This window comes from Rhopalosiphum padi, chromosome 1 (genome assembly GCF_020882245.1).
Source record: "Rhopalosiphum padi isolate XX-2018 chromosome 1, ASM2088224v1, whole genome shotgun sequence".
In the NCBI taxonomy this organism is placed as follows: Eukaryota; Metazoa; Arthropoda; class Insecta; order Hemiptera; family Aphididae; genus Rhopalosiphum; species Rhopalosiphum padi.
Genome location: NC_083597.1, coordinates 53,324,591 through 53,347,084, shown reverse-complemented (window position 1 = coordinate 53,347,084; position 22,494 = coordinate 53,324,591). Strand labels below are relative to the sequence as shown.

General features: G+C 27.0%; 2 protein-coding genes and 1 non-coding gene across 3 annotated transcripts; 2 read left to right on the top strand and 1 right to left on the bottom strand.

Moving 5' to 3' along the window:
- Nucleotides 1-241: 241 nt before the first annotated feature.
- Nucleotides 242-9,821, top strand: LOC132929142 (uncharacterized). Its single transcript, XM_060994267.1, has 5 exons — nucleotides 242-639; nucleotides 8,832-8,919; nucleotides 9,130-9,203; nucleotides 9,272-9,425; nucleotides 9,486-9,821. The coding sequence occupies exons 1-5, from the start codon at nucleotides 556-558 to the stop codon at nucleotides 9,584-9,586; spliced, it is 501 nt and encodes a 166-aa protein (XP_060850250.1). The 5' UTR covers nucleotides 242-555; the 3' UTR covers nucleotides 9,587-9,821.
- LOC132929134 (hepatocyte growth factor-regulated tyrosine kinase substrate) lies at nucleotides 9,754-16,884 on the bottom strand. The gene is made up of 15 exons (XM_060994254.1): nucleotides 16,598-16,884; nucleotides 16,437-16,521; nucleotides 14,649-14,724; nucleotides 14,397-14,585; nucleotides 14,070-14,219; nucleotides 13,863-13,987; nucleotides 13,356-13,428; nucleotides 12,464-12,562; nucleotides 12,284-12,346; nucleotides 12,078-12,209; nucleotides 11,747-12,002; nucleotides 11,327-11,511; nucleotides 11,097-11,259; nucleotides 10,531-10,623; nucleotides 9,754-10,467 (listed from the first exon to the last, which is right to left on the bottom strand). The coding sequence occupies exons 1-15, from the start codon at nucleotides 16,626-16,628 to the stop codon at nucleotides 9,950-9,952; spliced, it is 2,238 nt and encodes a 745-aa protein (XP_060850237.1). The 5' UTR covers nucleotides 16,629-16,884; the 3' UTR covers nucleotides 9,754-9,949.
- A 5,185-nt stretch (nucleotides 16,885-22,069) lies between these two features.
- On the top strand, nucleotides 22,070-22,142 carry Trnam-cau (transfer RNA methionine (anticodon CAU)). The gene has a single exon. It is a non-coding gene; the product is annotated as a tRNA-Met (tRNA).
- Nucleotides 22,143-22,494: the final 352 nt, after the last annotated feature.

Sequence of the window (22,494 nt, the reverse complement as noted above, 5' to 3'; positions counted from 1 at the left end):
TATAAAAACGTAGGTATCGATTCCGATATACCTACTGTAAGCGTTATCATCGCCTCGTGGCGATGTTGTTGTTATTATTATAATTTTGTATACGCGATGTCCGGAGAGGTAGGTCCGGGCGGCGAGCGCGATTTTTATTTTTTCGCCAACGATCAAGTCTATTTATGGGCCACTCGCTACAAGGTCCGTGGCAGCATAACCAGCCGCGCGCGGTGGTGGCGGCGGTGGAGTGTCGTATACCTACTCACTTGTATAGTTGTATAATACAGTGTGCAGTTGCGTTTCGAGCGGCCGGCGAGTTTGTCGCGTGTGCACACGGTGTTCACATGTCGTGGTAAATAATATAATTAATTGCAATAATAATAATAATAATATAACAAAAAATCACAAACACACCACGTTGTCGGAAAATATTATTAACATCTAATAATCGATCGTTTATTTTTAACTCCGCGGTCGTGTGCGAGTCGATCAAAAAACTTCCGATAGACGTGCAATAAGCCAAGTGCCGTCGCGTACCATTGCCTTCGTTCTACGGTAAACGCGATATCCGAGATGGGTCGAAAGTTCCCGTTGCTCGAGTCGTTTCTGGGTTTCCCGCTCAAGACCGGAGCCATCATCAGCGGCGTCTACGGAATAGTAAATAACAACATCTACAATAATAATAATAATAACAACAATCGTTTCCTTCGTTCATAAATTTTATAACATTATTGTGGCGTTATTCATATTATAAGTAATTAGGCACATATAAAAATATAATAATAATAATATAGTGTGCCTAAAATGCATTATAACACTATTAGGTTTAATATACCTGTCGCAGATACATCACACTTATACACCGCTTTCCGGCAGTGTGTTTATTATTAATCATCGTCGTATTATTAAACTTGTCACAACACCAAAAGTCGTTAATACCGTTTAGGTTACGCCTAAAGTTCAAGGGCGACACTAGTGATGTATATTAGTCACTATTAAAGGGCACTGCAGCCAGTGACAGCAGCGTCTGTATAGCATGACCGTGGTTTGAGCTCGTTCCAGTTAAACAGAAAAATAGTTTTTATGACCTAGATAGTAAAAAAAAAAAAAGATGCTCAGTTTATCGTAAACGCTATTTTTATTAAACCAATTTTACTCATTTTCTGTTTAAAATAAAGTGCAAATGTGCTTTAATTCATACACTCGTCATTAACACATCCATCATTACTGCAGAATAAATAAAAATTCTTACACGCCTGGCCAATATCCATACGATTTGATTTTTTTATTTATATAATATCTTAACATGATGCATATATTATATGTGTAGAGTGTATAAGCAGGTACCTAGTTTAACATTATTATTGTTTAATTGAAATTATGTTACAAAAACAGTGACCATTGGGCATTGACGATTGATCATATAATTCACATAATTGTATAAAGATTTTAATTAGTTACTAAAAAATAAATTAAACGAAGCAATCGTCAAGTATACATTTACCCAGATACTTGATTAATTGTCCACCAAATATACCCAAGTAAAATTGATCATTGGAATAAGTATATTATTATAAAAATCACCATGTCCTGACACGTTGATAAAATTTAAAGTTTCAAATAATTTATTTTTTTTTTGTTTAAATAACAGCGGTACATTTGTGCATTTGTTTGAAAATACTATTAAAAATATTTCAATATCATACCTACACCACATTCACATATTTTGTAATAGTTTGATATCGTTAAAATTAACTTAATTAGTCTAAACAAAAAAGTTTTCTTTCAACTATTTGTTCTATATAGGTACTATACTACTTATATAGATATTAGTATTGACGCATCTATCATTATGTTTGCTCATTAGCTTAAAGTCCATATTCTAATAGGTATAATTAGTATAGGTATTTAATTTGATAATGTTGTACACATTACACATTCGATATAGTTTATTAATTTATAATCAATAATTGAATATCATACTTCTAAAATATAATTTTAATTTACTCGTGTAATATACAGGGATAGTACTGTTATTAAGGGTAATATTTTATTTTTAATTATACGAAAATAAGCTCAATAAATTATTTTTATATAAAAAACCTTGTAATTTGGACATTTGATCATTGTCTTACCTCGATTTTAATTATGTATAGAACTCATTTATTTAACTATTTGTCGTTTTATATTGTTTAAACTGTTTAAAGAACCTAAGTACGTATAATCTATTTGACGTGAAAATCAAATTTAATACTTAATAATTGATTTATATTGCTTACGACTTACGAGTTATGACATTATTTGTTATTCATCAATTTGCCGTTTATCATATCTACCACCTATCTACTTACTTAAAGTTTTGACTTGTAATAGGTGCAACTTAAAGAGGGAAAATAAAAGTGAAACTAATACCCAAACTAAAACAATATTTCAAACTCTTCACTAAGTAGATATGTCTTATTACATAATGTTTAACTCGGCCGAAAACCTTAGTAAGTAGTTGTAATGTTGTATAATACATTAACACCATTAATACCTAAGTATAAGTATATTATAGGGAATGTATTTGAGTCGGTTAGCGGAAATAATATTCATACAAAACCAATTTCATTGTTTACATTTAATGATCACGCTAATATTTCTTTGTTTATTCGATAATTTAATGTTTCCGCGGTAAAATATATCGATGCCAAATTAATGTATAACCTAATTTGTTTTATTTTCAAAATTCCACGTAGGTATTCAATATACAATAATAATATATATTCGAATATAGGTTATACTTGTATCAATTAAATCTATAAATTATTATTAACAAACTAAACTACTCCAATAGTAAAAACTCACTTAATTCTGTGTTATTATAGATGAATTTTATCGATAACAATATATGTTACGATGTATATAAATATATAATAATCAGTACAATCAGTAGCACTATAAACAATAAAATTGTAGAACCAAGTTTTTGAATGAAAATATTACGCATATTACAGGTTGTTTCAATAAAAACTAAACTTTGATAATTTACTAAAATATTAAAACTACACAAAACAAATTATTAATCTATATCCATAAATTACTAATAATAATATTATAATAATACATCGATATTCGGTATATTATATTATATCAAACACAGTTGCTCTTTTGTACGCATTTAAACAGATTTTATTTTAATTCACACTGATAACAATTTTTCGTTAATGCTTTATTCAAACTAATAATGCAATACTTTATTATCAGATTATCTAAATTATGTGAACATACATATACATAGCAGGAAAAAAGAATGTTTGATGAATAATATTAAAAATAAAAAGCATGAACATAAGAAACAATAAATTGTATATATTAATATGTTTTAAACAATTGTATATAAATCAAATACTCTACTAATAAATTGGAACATTAAAGGAACGAAGACAGGCTGTTGTTTTATCCGACACGTAGTCATGAAGTTTTTTTTTTATAAATATTTCAAAATATTTTGTACCGTAATTTTGCGGAATAATTATTATTTACGTAATAATAATTAGTCACTATAGGCAAGTGTATACGAGTAAACATACTACATAGGTATAATATTATCATTAAAAATATTTCTTTAAATGTAGTGATTACTTAATTATGCCGAAGAAACTTTTATAGTTTTAAACTTTTAATGCTTAAACTTTTTCTTGTATCTATCAAATATATATATGTCTAATGCTTTTAATGATCGTTAAGGATATGGCGTTTCTGAATGACATTTAAAATACTTTCTGAATATCCTGCATAAAACCTGTAATTATTTCGAATTGTGCTAACGAATTTTATTAAAAGCTTTAAGTTGTTAATGGTTACGACTTATGAGTTATATTATTACAACTTACAAAATTATACATACTGTTATTATTTTGAAATAGCTTTTAGCTTTCCACTTGAAAAATTAAAATGAATCCTCTCAAGAATTATAACCCATGTAATAAAAGTTCTGTAAACATAAAATTTAATTTACTACCATGTGGCGAAAAGTGCATACATTCTAATTAATTTAATAACCCACTTTACAGACTTAAATAAAAACTAGAAAGTATATATATTACTCTATATTAATAAAAATTTTCAAAAATGTATTTTAACATTCTAAAAAAATATCATTATAGAAAAATAATACAAAAATAAAAAATCACTGATCTTAATATTATTAAATAAACATGTAGTAACACAGTTTTTCAGATCTTTTAAAAAAAAAAAATACATCAATTTTTTAAATTCTATAGTGTAGGTACACTGAATATTTTATTGTAATTAAAAATGTAAACATAAATAACTAATTTAATTAAATATTTAGCACTTTACATTTTATAAATTGGTTTAAATTTTTTATCCTTTATTACAGACCTATTGTAATATTGTATTATTGTATACAGTTTTGTCAACCGAAAATGCAGTGCCTCAAATTATCTAATTTTCGATTCATATAAACCGGTCTCACCCGTCGTACTTAGATATATTACGAACGTGGGGAATTAAGCAAAAGTCTCACATTTTCTGTTTTGTAGTAATCGATTTTTCTTGTTATTTGGGGATGTAGATATCAATCGGTTTTTAATGTAGGTACTTAGCTGCTTGTAAGAATAAATAATAATAATATATTTTGTTATTGATGGTAGGTACTTAAATATTAATTTTAAGATTAAAAGGTAAAAAAAAACAAGTTGATAAATTTGAACTATAAGAACATGAACATATTGTATAGAAGTGACCCTAAACATTCCCCTGAATCAATACAGAAATATGGAATAAGAATTTATCGATTTCATAAAATCTTTTTTTTATTAGGACAAAATGAACATAGATTATGTCAGTACATATAATTTTAAAACAATAAATCAATTCGCCAATTTGTGAACTACTTTGTCAAACCAGGAAAATACTATGTGGAAAATATTAACTTTCCGAACAAAAAGTAAAAATCGTTATTTTAATCAGTTATTGTTACTAATGAATAATGACATAATATAGACACTATTGATAAAATTTGATTAAACAGTTTGAGATTATTTATAAAGTAACGTATTACATAGTGATAATCGAGTGGTTTATTACAAAGAATGCTCAATATTATGCTAATAATTAATTTAATTTTTAATTTTTTGAGTTTTATACAATTTAAAGGGTATCCAATGACAATACTGACTTATTTTTCAAATGAAAATCACTCTTTTTTCTTGGAATCAAATATTATAAATTATAATATTAATAATAGAGGTCAACCACCAGATGTATTAATAATTATTTTCCTTGGCACATATTCACTAAAATGTTACAATATTTGGGACGACGAAAATGTCTTTTTAACTATACGACCAAACGGCTCAACAGAACATAATAAAAAATAATATAAAATTATTACATGTTAATATTTCCAAAAAGAAAATGCTATTACTAGTAAACATCAATATTAGGCACATGCCGCTTAATAGACAATCAACGATTTAATATAATTTATTTTATCGATTATCGTATTTAGAAACGAATGAGTTATGACAATAACAATTTAAGTTTTGACATACCATGCGGTGATTCGATCACATATTAAGAAATGGGGCCTGGACTTAAGTACATAATTTTAATGAAAAACGAATTTGACATTTTAGTAGGTATACTAAAAATATACGAGGAAGATTTGTGATCACTAATTATAATACAGATACTATAGGTACACATCAATCACTGAACCATAATTTGTATAATATGCGTGTGGTTCTTTGGATAAATATTAAAACTATTAAATTTATAAATAACACGCCTAACTACGATAAACGTGGAGATTTATCGATTCCATTGAAACTTCCTGATTTGAAAAAAGTTATAAACCTACTCATCTATTATGCCTAATATATTGTTTTTATTATCACTTCACTTAATTTTTTGTTAAGATATTTAATTTATAACACAAGTCGCATGATGCTAAATTTGTTTATGTACGATATTATGTATTTATTTAATTTAGCCATGCATACTGCCTAATTTATTTCAAATACATTATCATTTTTTACAAAATAATAAGTGGGTATATGAGCAATTATTTTAAATATATATATATATATATATATAAATAATTCAAAATAGGAAAACACTAATTTATATGATACATGTATACATTATACATAGGTACTACCAACACTTTAAGAGCTTATAATTTCAAATATTATAAATTTATGTATAATAATAATATCAATATAAAAATAGTATAATTTTAAGGCGGAATCAATCACTGCAGGCGTTGTCGACTGGGGGATAATATTATCATGAACAATAGTCGGTGGAATCGATACAAAATCGACGGAATTGATATTATAAATGTATACGCACATGCACATTGCACATACACTTGTAGATAATCATATTGTATACAAATCATTATAAAAATATTTAAATGAGTTTAAATTGTCAATTATTGTATAATTGTGATTAATCATTCATCGCCGTTGCTGGATATATTTGTTTTTAATTTTTATGGTTTTATATTAGCGTGTTTAATGGTAGATGCTAAATGTCATTTATGAGTAAGTTAGTGTGATAGGCGCTACAGCGTTTTTGTGGATCGTTAAAGATGCTTTATTACATCTTTAAATAGTAAAATTTATTATACTTACGCCATTGAAAAAAAAACAAAACAAGTTTGACATTGAAAAACATTTACGTTTTACTATTGCATTTATTTCTATTATATATTTTATACGCCCATTCCCAACAAATATAAATATTAAATCGAATATCTGATTAAATATATACACTTCCTTAGTATATAGTAATAATTAACACAAATAATATGACATAAAATATTTCGTAAGTTTTTCTCAAAATACCTGTATTCGATGCAGTAAGAGTATAAGTAATAATGTTTAGAATTTTGCTTATTTCTGCATCCAGAAGATAAGAAGCTATAATGTTATACGGCTTTTATACTAACAAACGCAATTATTAAAAGGAAATAGTTTTAAAATTAACTGATAAATAGCTAATATGATTAAAAGTTACATTAAAATAAAACTTTTTAGATTGCAAGCGTATTATAAATAGCGTATAATATTATGCTTGAAGAGTTTAATATTCTAAAAGGAAAATAGGGTAACCATACACGTTAAAGTAAAAATCATATTATGATTGAATTTACCGTAAAAGTCATCGGATAAATAAGTTATCTACAATATTAATCACTGCAGAAAAAAATGATGTCTGGTTATCTACACATAAGAAAAACCAACAATTAATAATACCGTGAACAGAGTCAATGGAAAGCATATAAGTCTTACGTAAAAATTTTCAAAATTTTTAAATTAACTAACTCATTTTAAATAGGTAATTAATTTACAATTAAATTAACCAACAACTTATTTGAAACGTTTATTAAATGTCAGTGTACGCCTAATATTAATATAATACAATGACACGCAAAAATGTGAATATTTTCCTTTCAGGCGATCAATTCGTGTTCAACGCCTGAAAACCTTGGCCAATATTTTCACGAGCTATATGAACTATGTTGCGCAGCCGACCAATTCCAACAGTTTAAATTATTTTCGTTAAATTTTTTTACTTATTATTTTCGGACTGGTGCAAATATATTCTTAATGGGTAATACGTTTCATGGTATATAGTTAATATGTAATTTGAGCAGTACCACATTATACACATCCAATAATATTTATGATGATCTTTATTAAGTTTATTGTATGAGTCGATAAATATCCAAACAGCAGTGTGAAATAATAATAAATAAAATAACTAATAAGATACACTGCATTACATAATATGTAGTTAAACAATAATAAACGTGTTAAAAATATTGACAACAGAACTAATGGTATATCGTATATTGTATATTAAATCATTTTTATAGTTTAGTAAACGAAAATTTCAGAAAGGGTTAAGGTCCATATTCTTTCAAAGTATTCTGCTGGACAGACACAAAATTATATAGGTACTTATCTCATGAAGTATTTCAAGTACCTATTGAAGGTACAATTTTGAAAATTGTACATTATCTTTCTTTCTTCTAATTGTAATAAAGAAAAAATTGTAATTATCTGTCAATTTAGACCCCAAAATTTAGGGTAATTTAAAAATATTTTCGTTGATCTGTGAACGTATTACATACCTACTGAAGATGCAGTGACGATCCGAACAGTGCCCGCCCCTACACTAACAAGAGTTACACTGAGTTTTGCATAAACGTTTGCTATTTTTCGATTTATGTTAATAAAATGTATATGTTTCTTAGCCTAAAAGCTAGAAAATGCATTATTTTTCATAAGGTTTTCTAGCAGCAGTTGACCAATATGGACAATTTATAGGTAGTCACAATTTTTGAAATTTTTTTTCGTTTGAATTTTAATTTTAATAAAATTCGTAAAAATTACAAAATTTGCAAACTATATCGTGGTTAAATAATTATAATAATTTTAAAAATCATTAAGATTGCAATCCTTATAAGTCCTAGTACCTACAGATTTCCGTATATATTTATTATATATACGTGGTGTTACAAATAAATATTTATTTTGTATCGGCACATCATTTGAAATCGAAAGATAAAAATAATTAAAAGATTAAACATTTTAATTCTTCTTCTAAAAATATCATTAAAATTGCCTATATAAGCCCTCTATGACGTTCTCTTAAAATAATGCAATTTTGAAAATCTAAAAATCTATGAATGTTCTAAGTTGGAACTGTTCTACCTTACGACTGTATATTTACGGACATTGGTATACATAATATTAATTTTACAATACTAACCATATCGGCAGACGCACATCATATGGCTAACGGGTTTTCTTGTTTTCTTTTTTCAGGTGGTTGCCATCGTCACTGTAATTCTGATTCTGGTGAAGGACATCAAAATACAGACCATTGTCATAGATTTCTTACCAAAATCTGTCGGTAAGTCTATATTACCAAACAATTTACTAATAACTACACTATCAAATCATAGTTAAAAAAAATTCTTTCTCAAGTGTAAGTTATAATTCAGTTTGATTTACTCATTACAAAATAAAAATGCATTTTTACTAGGTTTTACAAAGTCTAAATTATTTTCATTGAACAATTTAAAATACCTAATCATAATTATTATATTGATTTTATTTCCAGTACAAATCATTGTTATTATTAACCTGCTTATGACAGTATTGATATCAATATTGCTTTTGGCCGGAATTTTTATGGTAAGCAAGAGATGACGTAAAACAAAAAATCTACAGAATGTATTTTCATGATGATGATTTTATTTTAGCGAAAGAAGATATTGATGCTTCCTTGGATAGTACTAACGATCATGTTATGCATTGGACTAGTCATATCTGTGATATACACTAGCATTGACTTCTTAATTCATAAATTCTATTTCACTAGCTTTGGGGTTCTAGTGGTTGGCTTATTGTTTGTGTGTAAGTATAATATTATAAATTAAGCCATTACATACCAAAACTCATGATAATGTTTTACAGGTGTTTACGTGTACATGTGGTGGGTGGCCTACAGTTATTATCAAAAGATCAAAGAAGAAGATAACCGGACACCATACACCAGAACACCTTACTATGGTTGAAACATAAAACTAAATTTTTTTCATAATACTAAATGTTTGTACGATAATCATGCAATGTTATTGCCAATAAGATTTTTTTAGACATGATGAAATGATTAACCCTCAACATTGTATATAATAACATTGTATGTGTGTATACAAGTTATATTATCTATTAGTTTAAAAGGTTGTTTTCCATGTTAATTTTTAATGCACTATTTATATATATATAAATATACATATATATTTTTTTTAATTTATAATATTTATAATATGTATATAATAAACAATTTAATAATATACCCACAAAGTTAAAATAATATAATGTTAATTTTAAATAAATGTTAAAAATGTGTATATTTGGAATGCAAAACATTAAATTAATTAATCAAAACTTATTAACTCTGCAACTTGGGGTTGCTCAACTTTGGGTTGCTCTACTTGGTTTGGAGCGGACGGCTGTGGATTTACTTGTTGACTAGGTATTTGGTGTGCACCATACTGTCCCATGTGAACTGGTCCCCCATAAGGCATAGTAGACATCTGACCCAACATTGGCTGTTGATGTTGACTGGGTATCATTGGCTGTCCGACAGGAAGCGGGTGTTGTGGTGGACCCATATTTGGCATTTGGGGTTGTTGATGACCTGGCATCATGGGCTGTGTATGTGAACCAACAGCAGGAAGCGGTTGTTGGTGCATGGAACTCATTGATGGACTAACTGAAACCGCTGAATTAATCGTGCTTGTCATAGGTGCCATTCGTGGTTGATAAATAGGCTGAGGAATATTTGAGTTGACTTGTGAAATGTTATTGGACTCATTAGAAGGTAAATTTACTGGTTGGTTGTTTAGGATTGAACTTGGATTTTGAGGTATCATGTGTCTTGCAGAAACAAAACCTGCAAATTTATAATTATTTTTTTTATTATTATTATTATAATCTATTCTATCCAATACTGTACCTTGAGGTTGAGAAATGTGTTGAAAATGAGCCGGTTCTGTTGACTGTGGATACCTAATACCATTGTCTTGTATTTGAGATGACATCAATGAATCTATGAGATAATAAAGATGCCAAAATATTAAGATTTGTATAATCATAATATATTATATTTAATAATATACTAAATAGTTAAAAATGAATAATATAATAATTAATATTTTAATTTATAACTGGTAAACTAAAAATATAAAATCAAGATCATTCATAAATAACTCAAATAAGTTAATTTAATTTCTTATTGAAACTAATACAATTTTTAATAACTGTATGTTAAATGTTTATATTTTAAATTATTATGATAAACCCTGAGCAGGAAATGCGAAGAGAGTAGATATAATAGTAAATAAAGTCACGGTGTAGAAGCCAAATGAAACAAAATTGAAAGGACGGTCAAGACAGCAGTGAAATAACCAAGTCAAAGATGACTGTTGGATAGAAATTTTAAATTTGTGGAAAGGTATAGTGAAAGTAGCCATATATTCAAATAGCCTCTAATAAGCCAAAAAAATTCTTTCTGTTACTTACTAGGACCAGGGGTCATGTAAGGATTAGGTGCAGTAGGCATACTTGGCAAAGAATTGGGGCCATACATATTACTATTAAGATAGTTTTGTCTCTGATGTTCCATTCTCATAGCCATTTCTTGTTCTTGTTGTTGCACTTGTTGAAGAGTCATTTGATGTTGATACTAGAAGACAGCAGTTCATTAATAAAACATTTTAATTCAATATAAATCAAAGCTAAAAGAAAATTACATGTTGGTACTGTTGCTTTCTTTGTCTCAATACATCCAATTTCATAGCTAACTGAATCTGCCTCTGTTGTTCAGCAAAAGCAGCTTCTTGTTGAATTGCAGCTCTATGATCATCTCTCATTGCATCTAGTGCAGCTCGCGTGTCTTTAACTTGAACTAATTTGTCTTGTAACCTTTCAAAATATACTAAAAAAGAAATATTTTTTGTTTATAAATTAATTATTATTTTTATTTATTTTTGATTGTACACCTCAAGTATGTATTTTATTCAATACCTCATCTACTTATTAAATTAATGAATACTGTTCTTGTACTATTACAGTTTAACATAATATAACTAGTTATAATTTCATTACGATTTTGGCATTGACCAATAAGACTTTTTGAATTTCCAACCTCGGCAACAATAGTCTATACTTACACCTTTTTTCATCTTGTTGTTGAATATATTGCAATAACTTTTGGTGCATAGGTGTAATCTTGGAGTAAAATGTCTCCAACGAACCACCATTAATAACAGTTCTACCTCTGCTTAAATTTGATTTGATACGATTAACAAAAATTTCCAACTGTGATTTAACAGAAGTTATAAACATTTCCATTTCCTCAGAGTCATCAGGTTGTTCAATATTCATAGCTGGACTAACTTGATTGTTTGGCGACTCAATGGTATTCACCTAAATTATATAGTAGATAACTTAAGATTAATATCATCTATAATTTATAATTATAAAACATCATGAAAAATATACATTTGTTGAAGCCATTTTTGTTTGCATTGTCTTAGCTATATTTCCAATTTTCAGACTTTCCCAGTAAGAGCGATTTAAATAACGTGCCAATTCAGGATCATCTTCAGCCTCAACCTCAACTTTTTTCTCATTCTGTAAAAAAAAAGTAAGATAATTAATATTTACCAAAGATTACAAATTATTAAGTTTAAAACTTATTATCTTACTACTGGTGGTGAAGAATATAATCTTGTAGCTGGTATTGAAGTAGAATTCATAAAAGGTATTGCCTATTGGAAAATAAAAATTATTAAACACAATACAACATTTTATTACTACAAATTTTTATTTTTTATTAATATATAAATAATAAATAATTAAAACTTATTATTTTCAAGTTAAATTACTTTTTGTTGTTCTGCTTCAGATTGAGATAAAGCTAATGCCAATTGTAATTCTTCATCTTCTCTTAGTTCTTCTTCTGTTTTTCTATTAGCTGCTGGTATCTAACAAATTAATATATTTTATTTAAAACATTTAAAAAAAGAAAAGTTTTGAGGATGAATTTAATATCAAACTCAGTTATAATTGAAAAATTATTTCTTACTATAATTAAATTGATTAATTAAAGCAGCAGTTCCCAACCCACGCGAGCAGCGTAGAACTGGGCCACGGACCATATAATATTAATAGTATATAATATATTAACATTTAATTGTAGAAGTTAACATTTATAGATTGCTTAAATTCTAGGTTTAAAATTTGATTTAAAATGGATAATAATAAAAAATCTTAAATTTATAACTTTAAACATATTAAAAATATATAAAATTATGATATCAGAAAATTTTCAAGATCTTTTATAAATTATCATCTATTTAAAAAAAAAATTGTTAAATTCATAGTTTCAATGAAACTAATCTGTGAAGCAGTGGCTTATTTTAGTGGTTATAAACTATGATTCAGGATTGGATATAGATGGATGAATTGATTATAGGATATCGGCAGATTGTATGAGTTAAACAATGTTACTTTGATACATAGTATAACTTTTTAAATAAAACATTATCTACATTATTTATTGAGAAATGGCGTTGGGCATTCTATTGATTTGTCAAAAAAAATACCTAGGTCAATGCATGATAATAAAAGATAATAACACAAAATTAATTCTACTGGTTTTCAAGGACAAAAATAAAGAAATTTTGTTAATAAAAAATGTTTATAGTTTGATCATAGGCCTAAACTTTTATGCCAACAACTTCTAAGGCGAACTATCAAATATTAAATAAACCTTACTTGATTTTGTTGAGCCAATGAACTAGTAAGATATTCTATAGGTAAATCTTCTGATCCCTTGTTCATTTGCGGTCTAAATTAAAAATTACAGATAAATAATAATTATACATGAAATAATAATATCTACCAATAAAAATATTAAAAATGTAGATGCAGTATTTATAATTTGTTACGCATAAAATAATTAAGAGATGTTCCAGGTAAATAATTTATCATAAACCAGTATATTTAGAATTAGCTGAATAATGTCTACAAAATAATTGAGTACTGGCTGACTAACATGTCTAAAAGGTACAAAATATTAGCTGAATAATAATGTAAATAAAAAAATCAAGACTGAGTATTAGCTGAAATATAAATAATATAATGTTTTTAAAACACGAATACCAATAGGTTTTAGATAGGTATAAAATTCATATCTGGTACTTAGCAATCAAGTTATTAAAAGGCACCCAGAATATCTCTATAAAAAATACTTTATAAATTAAATTTAACTGAATTTTGTACTTTTGTGATTTTTCAAAGCAAGCTTCACAAACACGCACAGGTTTTTCAATACCAAATTTTGGTAATGTACAAGATCGTGATGAACATTGTGCACAGAAAACTTGTCCACAAGCACGACAATGATGCTAATAAAAACAAAAATATATATCCACAGTAATATTAATTTATATACTATTTTTAATGATAGCTTTAAACAAAAGAACTTACTTTGCGTTGAACCATTCCAAATTTAACACGACATCTATGACAGCAATCAGAATCTTCCCAACCAGGAGCTACATCTGAACTGAACATAGCATCACTTTCTTTAAGCGCAGGAAATGTATAACCTTCAGCTTTCATTATGTTAACTGTATCCTGCCAGAGAAAATAAAATAATTAAAATAATTAAAACAAAAAAATAAATTTAAATATAAAACATCATGTTCAGTAAAAACAATACTTCTTTTTTTATGAAATACCTAGGTAGATAATATTATAATATTATAATATTATAATATAAAATATATATTTTATACAGTCAAGAAAATTTACCTGAACAGCGCAATACTTGGGAATAGCTCGGAAAGCAAATGCCCAAGTCTGTAATAGTTCAAGTAACTTGTTTTTAACATTTTCATGTGGAGTAGTTTTTATAATTTCTCTTATTTGTTCCATAAAAGGTTTAGTTCCAACTTCATCATGTACTAATTGACCACAATTTTTAACACAACATTCCAAAACCTAAAAATAATATATTATTAATTAAAAAAAATATGATAATGTTATTTAAAAAATAATACTTACCAATAAGCTATACATAGCTGTATGAGGATTTGGACTAATTAGTTTTTTCTTAATGGCATTGAGAGCAAATTTTGGTCTGAAAGATATTATTAATATGTTTTTAACCTATTAATGTGCTTTTAATAAGTATAATGATAAAAGTAATAAGTATTTAAAATCTTTAAATATTTTTAAGATGAAATATTTAAATTTTTTATTTATTTCTAACATACTTTTCGATTATATATTAGATATTTTATGTAATTTCCTAGGTATTTTCTATGATACAGAATTTAATAACTAACAATTTAAATATTTCTTTTATAAATTATAATTAAATATGTAGGTATACAACATTCTTATATTGTATAATATCTGATACTAAACGAAAATGGATACTTGGGAATTGTAGTATATAGTAATACCAATATCAGTAGCAAAGTGTTGAATGATAATTTCAGAGACAATTTTTTTAAAATACCTAAGGGTTGAGTCCACTGATTGTAAATATAATATGATATAATATAATATAATATGATACTCAATAGATCACTAGGACGTTATACCCACATGTGTTGTCTCTGTCTTACTAATGTAGATCATAGCATTTACGTTCAGCAGAACACATTTTGTGATATTAGATTGAATATTAGAATAAATTTACCTATTGTAAAATTTAAAGGTAAGAATATTATCTAGAAAATGTCATATGCTTTTATTAATATTATCATTTTAAAGTGAGTTATAGCTATGTAAAATATTACAACTTAAAATATTCATAACTCACTTTAAAATTATAATATCAATAAAAGCATATAACATTTTCTAGATAATATTCTTACCTTTAAATTTTATAATAGGTAAATTTATTCTAATATTAAAGCTAACATCACAAAATGTGTTCTGCTGAACGTAAATTTGCTATGATCTACATTAGTAAGACAGAGACAACACATACGAGTATAACGTCCTCTTAATACCGATCTGAATTAATTGAATTGTTTCAATTTATGTTAGCCACCTCCTGTCATTTTTGCGTCTATAATAGTGGGTCCTTAATGTATTTTTCTTTGCCTCTGGAAAATTTGTATTTCATCACACCACTAACTATCGGTTATTATTTTATAGGCCTATTAAATTCTAAGTCACCACACCAATATATTTTATTTAAAACGTATATTCATTAGAAGGAGTATGTATGCAAAACCAAATGAAAATTCATCTTTTTATACATATGTTGACTGGAAATAAGTTTTCCATTAAACCACAGATAATTTTAATTAATAAAATAATAAAGAAATTTGTAAATGAGATGAAAATAATAAACTATCAGTATAGATATATGTAAATGTATTATGTACCTATATATGTGGCTTGTCAGAAATGTTTTGATATACAACAATAAGGTACAAGATAATCAAGTTTTAAATTTACAAATCTTAAAACATTTTTGTATTACTTTATGCTGGTACATATTTCATAAGAAGGTTTAATTCAAAATAGTATTATTACATTACCTACCTAACAATAAATTTGGATTTTTTTGTGCAAAGGTCCACACCGTACAGTAAATAAAATATAAACATGAAACTAAAAAACTATTATTTTTTTATATATATAATACTAATATATGGAAAAGACTATATTATGTATTTAGAAAATCATTTAACAATTTTTTTAAATAAATATCCCGATAAATATAATACTTTTAAAATGTTGGTTCTTATCAGTTTATACTATATTTCTATTGTTTTAAATGTTGATATTATTTAATATATTAAAACAATTATTAAATATAATTTTACTCACTGAACATCTTTTTGCCGTATTGTGTCACATATTTCTAATGTTGTAGGCCAATCCGCTTCTAACAACAAATTGCTGGTAACTTTATCTGTAAATTTATATCAAACATAAGCACTATATTGTATACAATAATATAAGTATAGAATCATGACATTTCAACTTACCGAGTAGTTTTTCAAAATTCGATTTAAACATTTTGTTGACTGTGATTTTCAGTATGTGTTAAACAAAAAAAAATTAGAAGTTATATTGTTGATAGCGTTTAAAATGTTCGTATAATAAACTAAAATATTACAAATAAATATATAATTTTTTTTTTTTGTACGTAAACTATAAAGTATTAATTAAACTAAACAATAAAAATATGTGTAATAATATAAAATAAAAAACAATAAACATAGAAAAGATTAAAGGAATTAAAAAGACAATAAATCTATGACGAAATCACGAAATGACAACAGCGAAGTCGGGAATCGTTTTTTAATTCGCTGAACCTTGTCATTTATCAAGTCGTTATCAAGAACAGTGAGCCAGTTGTCACGTCTTGTCACCGCCCAGACGGAGTTTTTATAGTGTAATATATTTGGATTTTGGATATTAAACTATTGTCGGTTGTTTGGATAACAACAAACGACATTTACCAGCAATTTGTTTGCTAAAAAATTTTAATTTAATGGTTTTTTGTTTATAGACAACATTACATAATTAAATATTAGAAAAACCTATAACCATAACGTTCGTATAGAATATGATAGTTACAATTTTTTGTTTAAGAAACGGCAACACTGCATACCTACCGAAGGTTTAGATCATAATCACGGACCACGGACTAAGATATTTTTATACTATGTGATACCAATACTTCATGGTTCATATCGTAGGGTTGTAGAGTAGATCAGCTGATTGAGTGTGCTTCAATTGCTTTAATATTGTTCTATAGCAGGAATTAAGATATATAAGTTATCATTATTCGTGTTCTGTGGTGATACTATATTTTATGGCCGTCGTCACAGTGTAAAACAAAAACATGTTGACAGTATCAGCGACGAGTCACCGAATTAGGTGTTCGATATGGGCATCGCGACGAAACTTCTTGCATATTTATCCATAGATAAATTGGTGCTAGTGTAGCGTGCGATCTAGCCGATCTACCAGTCTGTTTTTGGTGATCACGATTTGTGAACCGCTTAGCATTACACAAAAGATACCACGAGGAGGTGGGCTTACCGCTTACATATATTTCAAAATTATTTAGGTACCCGCATATATTGGGGAAACAGTATAGCCTTCGATATAATAAAATCATGTAAAGTATTTAACTATTTAAGGGACAGTCAAAAGAAAAATTAATTATAGAATCAGTTCCATATATTATAAAGCAAACTTAGCAAACTACACGATTGTTATTTAAATCTGAAAATAACATATAAATTACAACAACTAAAATACCTATCGAGAAAATCACAGTTTAGGACACGTTGTAAAATCACAATTTTTCCATCCACCAATAGTTAAATTTGTTACCTACTAGAAATTTTTTACAACCACATTTGCATTGGAAATCATCTGTATCCAGGTTTTTTATACATAATCCGCTGTAGAATTGTTCTACATAAACTTCCCGAAGGTAATAACAATAACCAAACACTATATACAATAGTTCAAACTATGTGGATAACCCTGAAATGCTGATACAAATTCAGTAAGTATATAATTTTTTTAGAAAAACTACGTTTTAATATTAAAATTATTTAAAAATCTTTAAACTATGAGCAGGGCTCAGGACTTAAAGCATTTACTTATTTTAATGGATTGACTTAAAATGTAGCAGAGTGTTATGGAAGTGTATGACGTATGACATAAAACACGTTCAATCATAAAATTTGAAAGTGCGTGCTTTTTTCTGATTATTTTTGCTTTTTTGGCCAGTTTTTCTACTTTTTATAGTTTTTTCAGAAAATCCCTCGGAAAATCTATAAACAATAAGGCAAAATGTCTCGAAAGTGAAGTTTAATTTTTTTATAATATAAAGATTTATTTTGATTTTTTAGTTACAAACTTTTCTTAATCATTTTGTTTCAATATTTTTTGTAGTCTTTAATTTTATTATTTTAGCACAGTTAAAAATTAGGTCTAGTACCTACTTTATCTGTTTATCATTTAAAAAGAAAGTTGTTTTTTTTTTTTATTAAATATTTTTGCTCAAATTTAAGTTTTTTAAATGCTTATTTGAAGGCTTATAAAAATGTGTTTAAGCGCTTATTTTAAAGATTTTAAGTCCTATAAGTCCCAAGCCATGATAATAAAGCAAGATAAAATACATTTGTTTTAATTATTTAAATAATTTGATTTATTAAATTGAGATCAACAAAAATATTCTTACATATGCACATAACATATATAAGTCGTTTTATAACTTTGTAAATGCTCATAAGAGAGTATGGAGTTTAATTTTAATTTAAAAATAATTTTAAATGGATTGTCAAATTAAAAATATAATATTTATATTTATATTTTTTTATTTACTAATTAGTTATTATTAATATTTATTATTTAATATCTAAATTTAGAACATCTGCAATATAAATTACACACCCCTGCAGTGTACGTCCTAACCTAACCTAATGGATTAAAGGTTTACAATTTGATATTTGATGACTTTATGACGATTATCCGAAAGTTGCATATTTTGTCATCCTGGAAAATCTATATAGAATTCGCGAAAATTTTGAAAATGCGTGGAAAAAAAATATTGTCTATTCAGCCTCAAAGCCTCAAATTACTCGCTGATTTTTTTAGATTTTTGTCCATACTCTATGATATTCAATGATTTTTTGACTGTACACACTGAATTTTATTCTTGACAATTACTCTCTGATTTCCGGAACCTTTCTACCCTACACCATGATTTTCAAGGATTGTGGCCATTTTTCCTCAATTATCAAGGAATTTTGGCCATTTCTTCATGTTTTTCAAGGAATTTTTGCCATTTCTACACGATTTTCAAGAATTTTGGTGCGTTAAAACATAATTTTCAATGATTTTTAGTTTTTACACGATAATAAATTATCATAGAGTTTTGGCCATAACTCTGGCCATAACATTTCTAATAACGTATAAATATTCATATATTTTAAAATAATGAAACCAAATTTATTTGAATTATGAATTGTGGGGGGTCAAAGGGTAAAATTGGGAAATGTGCTTCGGTTGATCTCAAGTATATTTAATGACGGATTTTCGTTCGTTAAACTATAATTTTCGATGATTTTTGTTCTTTACACAATGATTTTCATGAATTCTTGGCCATAACTCCCTGATGGAATTCAGTATGTTGAACGAAATTTCTGATAACTGCTTAATTTTTGGCACCCTTATTATAAAACTACATAAAGACCGTATCTTTCTTAAGGTGTCTGTCCTTTATTATTTAGATATAATTTTCACATTTTAAAATGAATTCATTGTGGGAAATTGGAGGGGACAAGGTGGGGGAATTATCGATTCCGCCGAAACTACCTGTTTAGGAAAAAGGTTTGTATCGATTCCGCCGGTTACTGTTTATCCCAACCCCCTTATATATTTATTTTAAAATATATACTATATAGTATATAATAAGAATTGTTGGGACGTGGTAAGCAAGGATAATAAATAAATAAGAAAAACGTAATTATTCGTATATATGTGGACTGTATTCCAAGATTAACTATTTTGAATAATAATTAAGATTTTGAGAATAAAGAATAATTTTTATAAACGACACGGAGGACGCGTTGCGCACTTCGTAGTGTGCTTTCCCGTGTTGTTCAAGAACTGACGACGGCTACGTAAAACGTAAATCGATAACGCATCGATCACGCGTAATAAATAAATATAATAATACGAGTGTGCGACACTATGCATGTGATGGAGCAATTTCGTCAACTAGATCGATACTGATTATAGTAACTATACATTTTAGAAAATATTCACATACACGTATTAATTAGATTATACATTTTAGTTAGTATTATTATTATTATTATTATTTATTACTATATAATATATATTATATAGTATATTATGTAGGACTGTATTTTTTAAAATACATTTATAAATTACAAGGGGTGGGGATAAACAGTAGCTGGCGGAATCAATATGTAGATATTATAAACGGTAGCCGGCGGAATCGATATAAAATCGGCGGAATCGATATGCACCCACAAGGTAGGTTGCTTTATTTTTTTTTAAATTTTGTAGTTATAAGTCTCCCCCCTCCCCGCTGAATAGAAAGTTTTCTACAGGCATCTTTCTGGATTCATATAAACGTCTACATTAATTTTGAATTGGAATCCATGTAAATTGTAATATTAAAAACTTACATAATATAAAAGTACTACCTATACTAAATATAAACATAATTTTTACATGTCTATACACAAAGTCTATACTAAAATACACGTAATGAATAATATGATAATGATATACGTATCATATCCCAAATTCATACTACTAATATATACGTATTTTAAATGTAATTTATACATTGCTAACTACACGAAATATACTCGTATATAAACTAAATATACACGTAGGTATATGATATACGTATCATATCTCAAATGTATATTATCTACAGATCTACTAATATATGCGTAATTTATACGTTGAATAAATGTTAGAATTTACGTATATTACACATTTACACACATAATATACGTTGAATATCTATCTTTTGACCTATGATTTCTACTTATTATCAACTAAATATATTCGTATATTATACGTAACTTTGGTTGTTCGTATCCGTATATTATACGTTTAATATATGTATATTTGTTTACTGGGTACCTCAAAAAAGATTGCGGGACACAATTCAGTATTTGGGACAGGGACACAACTCGTTTGCAGCCAAGTAAACATAATCGGTAATCGTCAAAATGTCGGAAATATCAAAAAGAGTAGGCATCATTATCTGTTTTTGATAGGTTCCCAATTTAATTTTGAAACCCCGATACTGGCGATTTTTAACAACAATAAGTAGCCTTATATAGCATAATTATAAAACTAATACAGTTATATACCTAGGTAGACTTTATAAAAGATTATGCTATTAAATTATTTTGTATAATTGTATCCAATATCTACAGTGGCGTATTTGGTTTTTCCGCCTATAGGCACTTTCCAATTTGCCGCCTCCCCCCTCCATCATTCCTAAAATTATTTATAAAACATATTTAAATATACAATTTATTATATTATAATATTATATTAAAAAATATACATTATTAATGAACATTAAATTACAAATATTAAAACTTTAAATTTTTTCTTCTACTTTTTTCCTCGGCAAATTTGTATAAATATAGTAGGTACATGTAGATAGATGTTTAATTTTGTGCGAACAAAAAATTAGTTATAAGTTTGATTTCATCAAATGAAAAATATTTATTGTAATTTTGTAAAAAAATATCGTTAAAATTTGCCGCCCTCCAAATGTTGCCGCTCTAGGCCCGGGCCTATAGGGCCTGTGTCTAAATACGCCCCTGAATATCTATACTTTAAAATTTTGTAGACTCAATATTAAAGAATCTATTTGTGTTTTCTACGTGCTTTAATTTTACTTAAGTTACTGTTTTTCACTATGTGGAACACAGGCCTCGGTAGCGCAGTAGGCAGCGCGTAAGTCTCATAATCTTAAGGTCGTGAGTTCGATCCTCACCCGGGGCAATTAATTTTGCACATTTTACAAATAATGTAGTTATTGTTTAATAATTAGATGTTCTAGTTATTATTTTTCTGTAAAATTTATTGATAGTATTGATACATACTTCAATATTAATACAGAATCTAAATATATAAAATATATATATTATTATATCTTCAAATTTGAATATTTATGTTTTTAAATATTTTATATAGTATTATAATTTATAGTAAACGTGTACAGATTTATAACACCTTTTAATGGTACAGAATTTGTTTTGTCGGAGACATGGTCATTATGACAATATTGCATTTGATGAAAAAATTACCTTTTTGGTGAAAACGGATATCACCCATATGACCATATTTTATTTAC